This window comes from Ictidomys tridecemlineatus, chromosome 8 (genome assembly GCF_052094955.1).
Source record: "Ictidomys tridecemlineatus isolate mIctTri1 chromosome 8, mIctTri1.hap1, whole genome shotgun sequence".
NCBI classification, from domain to species: domain Eukaryota; kingdom Metazoa; phylum Chordata; class Mammalia; order Rodentia; family Sciuridae; genus Ictidomys; species Ictidomys tridecemlineatus.
The window spans coordinates 53,785,371-53,796,219 of NC_135484.1; the positions used below are offsets into that span (position 1 = coordinate 53,785,371).

General features: G+C 37.1%; 1 protein-coding gene across 3 annotated transcripts in view; it reads right to left on the minus strand.

Moving 5' to 3' along the window:
- The window catches only part of Fig4 (FIG4 phosphoinositide 5-phosphatase), a 105,348-nt gene extending 94,704 nt beyond the window's left edge, over window positions 1-10,644 (minus strand). For all 3 annotated transcript variants that reach the window (XM_040283202.2, XM_040283201.2, XM_005330160.4), the window contains exons 1-2: window positions 10,375-10,644; window positions 380-478 (exon numbers count right to left, since the gene is read on the minus strand). In XM_040283202.2, coding sequence (XP_040139136.1) covers window positions 380-478; window positions 10,375-10,440 — 165 coding nt within the window. In that variant the 5' untranslated portion in view covers window positions 10,441-10,644. The remainder of the gene's footprint in view (window positions 1-379; window positions 479-10,374) is intronic.
- Window positions 10,645-10,849: the final 205 nt, after the last annotated feature.

Below are 10,849 nucleotides of genomic sequence, written 5' to 3' on the forward strand. Positions count from 1 at the left end.
CTGATTTGTAGTAACATCATACTCAAACACAGTAATATATAATCTCTCTTCAGCAGTTACAATATCAAGTTACACTGGAATCTTAAAATGTCAACTCTTTAAGAAACTATATTCATTACCTTATCTGAAGAGTGTTCTTTCAAAAACTAATCAAAATGAGGGACAAATTATAATTCTAGCATAATTTTTGACATTAGTAATTTCAAGAAACCAGATTAGAGGTTCAAATCTAGTCAACCAAGAAAAATAATTGTAACTTAAGATCCGTGATAAAAATACATATCACTAAAAAATACATATCATTAAAGGCTATTTCATATCCTTTTAACAACACACCTACAAAAATTCCTGCTTATAGTCAGATTTGGAAGCTACTTACCCTATCATCAATTATGACCAAGTCTTTTGGTTCTGTTCTGTCAATTTTTAAGACACGGTATTTTGTTTCTGCATGATTGCTCCCAACAAGAAAGTATCTCTATAAATAAAAAGGAATATCATTAGTTTTTTAAGGCAGTTTGCCCTATACACATCTTATTACCACACAGGTTGTGAAAATACATTCATAAAGTCAGGTTACTTTTTAAAGAATATTTCTGCTAAGTATAACTGAAAGCTTAAAGAAAGATTGATTCCAAAAGGTCAGTTTTAAAATTGAAATATTCTTAGTGGCTTCATGATAAGTATCAGTCTTATGTCTGAAATACACCCAGTAACCAGGTCAGATGAATTTAATTATAAGATAAAATTAGAAATTAATCTGATTGGAGACTGATGTTTAAGCTTTGCCAGGAAGAAGCAACTCTGATAAGAATTAGAAAGTTAACTATGTAATTAGGAAGCTTAGACAATTATAGCTATTAAAATATTGATAGGCAATAAAGCTTTAAAAAAATTCTGTACAAGTATGAAATTGTATAAAAGTCCACCTGAAAGTCCTATAAAATATTAAAATAGTTGCACTTTCCCAACTGGTCTTTTATATTGAGTTACTGTCTAATATTCTTTCCTTCTTGAAACATTTCCTTGAAGCCTTATATCTAAACACAATAACACTAGCCTACTTAAATACTGACAATAAATGAATAATAAAAAACGTGGAAAATAATCATATATGTAATAAAAATGTTTTTAAGAAAAACTAAATGAGTTTTTATTATGAATTTATGTGTGTGGGTGGTAGTGAGGAGGATCAAACCCAGAGCCTTGCACATGCTTAGCACACGTTCTACCACTGGGCCACATCCCCAGCCCATTGATGAATTATTTGTAAATTAATTTTGGAAAAGTAGTAAAAGTTCATTAACAAAAATAAGTTACTTAATGGTGTTTTGTTTTTAATATGCCCTTTAAAAACTGTCATGTTTTGAACATTGCAAAAATTGAAAAGACAACTGCCACAATCAACTTTCATCTTACCATCTTATTGTTCATAAAGGTATAGATACACAAAGCAATGAAAATAACAAATATGATTTTCTAGATTAATGGCCAAATTGAAGAATGTAGACCACAAGAAATCAGGACAAGAAAGATTCATGTAGGTTACTATAGATGTAAAAATGGAAGAATAGAGAATAGAATTGAGTCATCAAGAATGGGGAAGATTTTGGGGGCTGGGGATATAGCTCAGTTGGTAGAGTGCCTGCCTCGCATGCACAAAGCACTGTGTTCAATCCCCAGTATCACTAAAAAAAAAAAAAAAAGAATGGGTAAGATTTTAAGATTTTATATCAGAATATGAACATTTGGTTATACTGTCTTAACTCTAAATCTGTAGAAACAGATGGGTTTTTAAAAAATTATTATTAAGTATGTGGTCATGTGCCACATAACTTGGTCACCAATTTTCTGGCCAACCATGGAGCTTGTAAACAATGGTGGTCTCTTAAGATTATATCACCTAATGACATCATAGCTATCTTTGTGTAAGCACACTTTGATGTTTGTGCAACAAAGAAATCACCTAATGATAAATTTCTCAGAACCTGTCCTTGTTGCTCAGTGACCCATGACTACATATCAGCTTATAAAGGTCTGATCTACTTAGAGAATATAAAGAGTGAAACTGTAGGTTAAGAGATGATACATGAGTCCAGCATCAAGAAGGCTAACCAAAAGACTTAATGCCTCATCTCCAATGAGAGGCAGGGTTCAGATGACACTACCAGTTATAAGAAGTGGAAATAAAGTAATTATACTAATAATTAGTACTAAGTTGGGTCATCCAGCAACAGATTCCATGTCCCGGGGAGTAGCTAAAAAGGCAAGAAAACAGGGAGAAAAGAAAGAGGTCCATCTCAGTGAGAAGTCAGGTCATCCCTGTTCCTTAGGCTCAACCCACTATTGAGAGGAGTAGGGAACCAACCTAATAAAATTCAGAATGATTTGTAAACGATTCATAATTGTTAGCAAAAAAGAGAGTCACTTTCTTGAGGACTTAAAAAAAAAAAAAAAAACAGGTCCAAGGAGGAAACAGGAAGGGCAAAGACCTAGAAGAGGAAGAAGCTTGTTGCATCTCATCTGTTAGAGGAACAGAACTGAGAAAATGCTCACAAAGCACCTCACACGGTGAGTACAGTGTTCAACATTAAGAAGGCACTCAACAGATGTTCTTTTTCTCTCCTTTTAAAGATATCAGTGAGTCTATAAATTTTATTTGAAAAAAAAAAAAGACAAAACAAGGGGAAAAAAGAGAGGGAGAGAGAAAGTGAGAATGTGTGTCCTAAAGAGTTAGGAAATCATGTACATGACCAGAATGAAACTAGAATGAGAGAATGCACCAATTTGTTGGTCATTAGCCTTGATCCTTGGGAGAGATGAGTGTGCAAGTAGCCAGCACAAATAACATACTATAAGAGAGGTGTGAACTAGATGCAAAGAAAACACAGAAAGGGCATTTAATTCATTTAGGGTTAGTCAGAGAGAGCTATGCAGAGAGGCTAGAGTTATTCTGATGCCGAGTTTAGCTTTGAATGACCTCTAAGCAGTACTTTGTGTACTTAGCCATGAAGGAACAAGTGATAGCCCCTATTTTCACCTGTAAAAATCCTCATTCATATATCTATCTTCCTCACCTCAATGCACTTTTATTTATATCTGAATTTAATACTTACTTCTGAAGGCCTGGTATAAATTGTTTGGAGCTTGTCTTCCCACTACATCTCATTATAAGCACCTTAAGAGCCTGGGGCTAATTCTCTAATAACCTCTGTGGTTTTTAATTCCTAGTCTACTAGATGCAATCTGACTCCACAGGCATGGGTAAGTGTTAGAGGAAAAACAATCAACTATCACAGAGTAATCTTTTAATTTGTTGGGTAATTTTCTACATTTATATTAACCCATCTTAAGAAGATGGCTTTCTAAACTAACCATTCAGTAAGGAGCATATCTCAGTTTTAAAGGGGATAAAATCCCCAAATGAAAGTCCAAGAATTTTTGTAGTTCCTATGAAATCTAAAGAATAACTGCATAAGATTATGATTTGGCAGCTTGTAATAAAAAGACAGACATGAATCTTGAGATGTTTGTGGGCAAATAATTTACTGGCCTCTGGAGTACACATAGGAATGTAGAACTACACCTCCCATATCCAGATCCTTCCAAAGATTCCATGAATCAGAGCAGCCAAAAGCTAGAATTCACAGAATTCAGAAACAGATTTGAGTGCAAAGAAAGAAATGGGAAGCAGTATAATACCCATATTCTTTCTTCTAAATTGATCTACATGATCTAAGAACCCTAAAAATGTTTTGTGCAGAGAATAGCGACCTCATGTGGAGTCAGTTGTGTGGGAAAGAAAAGCACAGATTTCAGTGGGCCTGCTGTGTTCAGTAGAATTACTGTCTGCACCGCCCCCTGGCGGGAACTTGATATCTACTTTCACATGATTTTTAGCTAAGTCCAGAAAGGCCTAGTTTCTGCTCACTCTTATTTACTTACTCCCTATTGAATATAGTAACACTGTAACTATGTATACCTTAGAATCTGCTTTAAAATGGATCTTAGCATTTGAGACTTAAAAATTTCCCCGAAATATCTTTCCATTAATTTCTTGATTGCTGATTTTTCCAAATTTTAATTTTGAAAAATAATTCAAACCTATAGCAAGATAATAGAGCAGTACAATGAACATCCATATGCCCTTCACCTAGATTCACCAACTATTAACATTTTGTTGTATTTTCTTCCTCCTTCCCTCCCTCTTGATAAAAGCTTCTTCTGAACCATTCAGAATGCATACAGGTATCATAACACATCATTCCTAGAAACCCCTACTTGTATTTCTTAAATACAAGACTGACCTCCCACATAATTATACCACTGACATAATATTATCTATATACAATTCGTATTCAAATTTCCCTTAGTGTCCCTATAATATCTATAGCTAGCTTTTAAAAACCCAGAATCTAATTAAGGATCATCCATTGCATTTGGTTCCCAGGTCTTTTTTTGTATCTTTTAATCTAGAATAATCCTTTTCCTGACTTCAATATTTTTAAAAACCCCACTTTTTTGTTTTTGTTTACACTAACTTGTTTTCTATTTACGTCATTTATCTGACCATTTACTAGTGAATGCCTCACATGTGTCAAGCACTGGACTAGATATCTGAAGGAAAAATAAATCAAATACATATTTGGAGATGTATTTTGTTGATGGATTGGATTGGAAGAGAGAATAATAAATTTAATTACTTTTGTTTGAGCAAGAGCCAGATGGTGGTACCATTTATCAACATAGAGATGATAAGAGAAGAAACAGGGAAAGACAAGATGTTCTCTTCATAACATGCCTAAAGAGATCAAGTGGGAACAGGTATGTGAATCTGGATCTCATTGGAGAGATCTCAGTGATGTCACCAGCACATATACTGAACTTCAAGCCAGTGAAAAGTGTAAAACCCAACAGGGAAAGTAAAAACAGACAACAAGGCACAAAAAACAAACAAAACAAAACAAAGAAATTAGCCTGAGGAAATGCATTGGGTGGGGTGAGCACTCTCCCAGAGCTGAAAAACTCCATCATCCAGAGGCTGGATACGGAGAAAGAACCTGTTGAGAAAAATGACAGGTGATTCTGCTACCTTTCCTATCCAGTGACAACTAAAATAAATTATATATATATATTAAAAAAAAATGACAGGTGACTAGGAAATTCCTTCCCAGGGTGGACTCCTTGAGGAAATAGAAGATCATCTAGAAAAGGAGGCAGCAGGCATATACACATCAAGCACTATTGAGAAGTCAGGACAGAAAAACACCCAGGACATCTGACAACAGGATCTTGTGTGTGGCCTTGCCTACAGTCTCAGTGAGGAGTGGGGACAAAATTCATAGGAGAGCTGGCTGATGAGCAAATGGGTAGGATTCTGGATAAAGAAAAGAGAGCGAACACCTCTTTTCTTCTCAAACACAGTAAGTTCTTTTTTATGTTTGATAATGTGCACAAGCTCTAAGGGCAAAAGAAGGAGTGAAGGAGACAGCAGAAAAAATAGTAATAAATTGAAACTGAGAAGTGTGCCCAAGAAAGTTGAATCCTAAAGTGGCAGTGGAAAGGTCAAGAAGCAATTCAATTTATACCACAGAACCACCAAAAGGCATGGAAATTTGTGGCACCCAAGACCTCTGGAGTATCAGAAGAGGACAAAAAAGAGATAGCAAATGTTTCTTAAAAAAAAAAAAATAGGCTTCAAACTCAAGATCAAGAACAGAATAATATTAGAAATTCTCAGGAGCAACATTGGAAGATGGAAGACAAGGACATAATGCCTTCAAATTTCTAGGGGAAAATTCATTTCAATCTTTAATTCAACATTAAATTTATCAACCAGAACTAAGGATAGCATAATGATGTTCTTAGGCATACACAGGCTCAAAAAAATTCCCTCTATAAGCCCTTCTCAAGAAGCAACTAAAGGAGGTGCTTCACCAAAATGAGGGCATAAAGTAAACTATATGATCCTGGAAAACAAAATCATCACAAATAGGAAATAGGATGATAGTGAAGGGACATCCCAGGAAGGCAGTGATGCCACAGGCCTTGGGAGCAGCCAGTCCAGATTTGAGCTACTGCTTCAAGAACATGAAACCTATAACATACGTCCAGTGTGTGAATGTGTTGAGAGGAAATTTACACATCTGGGGAAAAGTTGGGATTAAATTTATTATAAATTCATAGTAAGAGCTAGGAACTGTAGGATGAAGGAAAGGTCATCTCAAGTATTGGCAAAGTCTGAAAAAGTCAAGGGTTTGCAGTTCAAATGGTGAAGGTGAAGAAGATAAATAAAGTGCTCAAGAGCAACAAGGAAGGAAAGAAAGCAGAAAAATGAAGGCATGCATCCGTCTGAATGCACTCATCATACAAACAAAAGCAAATAAAATCAACACTACTGGAAGAAATGTTTGCTTATAGATATGTTGGGACATGTTGGTTTGAGAGCAGTCGGGGTAGAGAATTAGAATACCAAACAAAAAAAATCCATATTAAAACACACATTAAGATAGAAGATGATTGGGGCTGGGGATGTGGCTCAAGCGGTAGCGTGCTCGCCTGGCATGTATGTGGCCCAGGTTCGTCCTCAGCACCACATACAAACAAAGATGTTGTGCCCGCCTATAACTAAAAAATAAATATTAAAATTCTCTCTCTCTCTCTCTCTCTCTCTCTCTCTCTCTAAAAAAAAAGAAGATGAACTGAGCTCGCTCTTTTCTAAAAGTTGAGTGTCATCCTTCTGGAAAAGCTTAAAATATCAGTATGTAACTTTAACAGTGGTGATTGGTATAAAGATGAATGTGTTTCTAAAATATATACATAAAATCCAAATGGAATATAATAGGTAACCCATTTAACAGGAAATTTAGAATCTACTAACATTATTACCTCCTTTTATAATGACAGGCTAATTAATCATTCACTTTTCATCTGAAGGAGGAAAATCAGCCTTCTCGAAAGGGAAAGAAATTTTAGGTTGTATGACAGCTTCAATTGATGTTAAACTTCATGTGAACTTTCAGATTAAATATATTATTTTTAAAGAACATCTTGAAGTTACTTCTCACAGTCTCATAATATCGCAGGCCTGCTGCCTCCCTTAATTCAGCAATCCCAATAATGGGTAGTATATCTAGAAAAGGGGAAGTGAGTCTTATAGCCTAAAGGGATGTCCAGGTGCACAGGTTAGAATATCAGAATTTAGCTGGGCGGGGTGGCACATGCCTATAATCCCAGCGGGTGGGGAGGCTGAGGCAGGAGGATCAAGAGTTCAAAGCCAGCCTCAGCAAAAGCAAAACGCTAAGCAACTCAGTAAGACCATGTTTCTAAATAAAATACAAAAATAGGGCTGGGGATGAGGCTCAGTGATCAAGTGCCCCTGAGTTCAATCCCCAGTACTCAAATAAATAAATTAAAATGTCTGAACTTTACTGATGGGGATGGTTCAAAGCTTCCATAGAAACAATTGAAACTTTGTCACCTTTGACCACATATCACTTCTCTCTCCCAATTGACATCCTGTTTTGATTTCTCAACCAAGGATGGTCTGCATTGTTCTCTCTTGTTCCCTAGTTATACATTCAAAATGAATTAAGCAAGTTGCATTTCTCATGACATGGTTCTTACTTATTTTGTTCTATTTTGTATGATGCTGGGGATTTTCTTAAATCGTTGGAATAAGGCAGGAATAAATATATACAAACAAATAATTCTGAACTATAACAGTCAAGATTATCCTAAAAACATTCCCTGACAAAAGACACAGATACATATAACCCTCATTCTGTTAGGCTACCAACTTTAAAGTAAACCACTATAAATTAATTTGCTATGAAATGGTCACTTATTGTGTTAATAAGACTTCCAGCATCACATATTAAGCAAGAGAGCACCTGTAAACTGGAAATCACCTAAGTCAAACTGCCATTTTACCCAAGATACTTAATGTTGCTAAATCTCCTATGGACAACTCAGACTTGCACTGAACTACATGAGGGTCCGGGCTAAATCAGGCTGGGCTACAGGGCAGATAAAGACCAGAGCAGGGTCTCAGGAGCCAAAGGGCAGTATGAGGGTGCCGGGTGCCAGAGAGAACAGCTAAGATTGGGAGGGGACTGGTCCTGCACAGACTAGAACTATACCTCCTGCATGCTCTCTACTAAACTACTTCCCTTTCCATTCCAAATATTCCTCAAAATTCACCTCTAAACACAGGTAACCGTGACCATCTGAACTTCACCTCAGGAGCATATGAACCCAATTACCATTCCAAATGAAGGCTCAGAATGAGAAAAGCCATCTTGCCCACTGTTTCTTCAACTCCTTAATGCATCTCCCAATTCCTTCATAACTAATTAATACAAATGAATACACTTCCACCAACCAAAATGAGAATGCCCATTTCTTTCAAATACATGTTGCCAATCACCTTGGTCTATCTTTCCTCTAATACAGGTAAAAAATGGGAACCTATTTTTATTTTGTTGCTTTAACTATTAGTAAACTGAATAATCCATACTTCTTTTTATGGTGAATCATCTATTCATTTCCTTGTTTACATTGGGGGATTATTTTTCAGACTATTAAATATTTTTGAATTTTTATCTATTGTTCAGGCTACTAATACTTTCCCCATCTGTCATTAGATTTTTGACTATTTTTTGTTATTGTTTTTTATATATTTTTTTAGTTGTAAATGGACACAATACCTTTGTTTTGTTTATTTATGTTTATGTGGTGCTGAGGATCGAACCCAGTGCTGCACACATGTGAGGCAAGTGGTCTACTACTGAGCTACAACCCCAGCCCCTGATTTTGGACTATTTTTAAATTTACATTTATAGCTTTATATATATTATTAAATATATTATATTTTAAATATATTATATTATTAAATATTTTATATATTATATATTTTGGTTTTTTGTGTTTTTTCAAGTTGTGGATGGACACAATACCTTTATTTATTTTATGTGGTGCTGAGGATTGAACTCAGTACCTTACACATGCTAGGCAAGCGCTCTATCACTGAGCCACAAACCCAGCAAGGATATATATTTTGTATCTAAAGAGTGGAGCCCTTCTCTCTGCTTTCTGGTCATCATGTGAGCTGCTTCCCTCTACCACACTCTTCTGCCATGATGCCAGCCTTGAGCCCTGAGGAATGGAGCCTGCTGTCTATGGATTGAGAAACCCTGAGCCCCCAAATAAATTTTTCCTCCTAAAATTGTTCTGGTCTGATCTTTTAGTCACAGTAGTGAATAAAGCTGACTAAAACTTCTTCATGGCTCTCCTCAGAGAACTAAAGATACTTGTAAATACAGTATATTGATAATTTCATCTTCTGGTTTGGTTCTAATCAAAAGAAGTAGTCAGAAAAAATTACTTTAGAATCAATGAGTCTATATTCATGACCAGAGGTAAACATATTATTAGGGTTGTGTTATAACTAAGAAACTTTCAAGGTAAGTAACTTCTTGTACTCTTCCAATGGAGACAATACAAGGTTCAAGAACGCACCTTACAGACATTTTACAGCATAGTGAAGAGTACTGAACAAGTATTCAGCATATGCAATACTGTCGCCAAGAGGTGAGTAATTTTAAACTTAGACCCTAATATCATTGTGGTATCCCGATTTAGAAAAGCTACACTGTTATCAACTTTGCTTTCCAACCACAGAAATAACAATGCATTAAATTCTACAAACACCATCCCCTAAACTAATAACTAGCAACCTAATCGTAAAAACACTGATCTTATTCAGTGTTTAGTGGCCATTGTAAGTAATGGAAACAAAGTCAAGTGAAAAGAAAGATAATGAATGCTATACAAACAAACTAGCACACAAAAGTAAGTTTCTTTCCTTTTGAAAGCGAGAAAGAGAGAACCAAAAAGCCAGCAATAAAAAGTGCATGTAATTAACATCAGTCACAGTAATGATGTACCATGGAACAGGAAAGTAGAAAAGTTACCGAGTCATCATCGAAAATTTTTTTCGCATCCCTCCCTGTACAGTAACTCGTGAACTAGAGAACTTTAACAGACTTTCTGAAAGCTGAGAATACAGTAACTCGTACAGAACCTCGTGACCAGTTCCTGAAATACCTCAAAAAGACTGTCTGCACGTGTTCCAGCCAGGGCTTGTAAGTGGAAGTATGTATATGCAAACAGGGAAGTATGTCCTGGGTATGCAAACAGGGTAGCGACCCCCAGGCACAGGCCAAAACGGTTAGCTTCCTCCAAGGCTGTCTTTGACCGAGATCGGGGAACTGAGGAGGGAGGAAAGACGGGTGCTACCTCTGCCCTAGGACCCCACATCCACCCGGCCTGCTGCTATCCTCCTGCTCACGCCCGGCGGCTCCGGATACTCACAGCTCTGGTCTCATACAGAACCAGCTTCTGGACTGAGCTGATAATGGGGGCGGCGGCTGTGGGCATGGCCGAAGCAAATGGGGCCCCCACGACAGGGCACCAGGCCGCGGCCCAGGTCGTGGAAGTCACCGGCCCGAGGAGACCCGGCGAGAAGATACTTCTGACCCTGGACCCCAGGTCCAGCTGAGAAAAACTGACCACTAAAGCTTTAGATGACCGGCGACAGCTCAGGTGTTTCCGGATTCCTGCGCCCCGCCTCCAGTCAAGTCCCGCCCTAGGCACCAAAGGGGCGGAATTGGAGGAAATACCATAGAGAGGATGTGCAGAGATTCCCATAACCTGCGTACTGCTGAGGGAGGAAGCCAAAGGCGCCATCTTTGGTGTGGGCAAAGGGAAACGTGGAAAAAAAGATCTCCGGGATTAGTTTAGTCCCATTTATCCTGTCTCTTTGGAAAAGGGAAGGGTTTGAGATTGG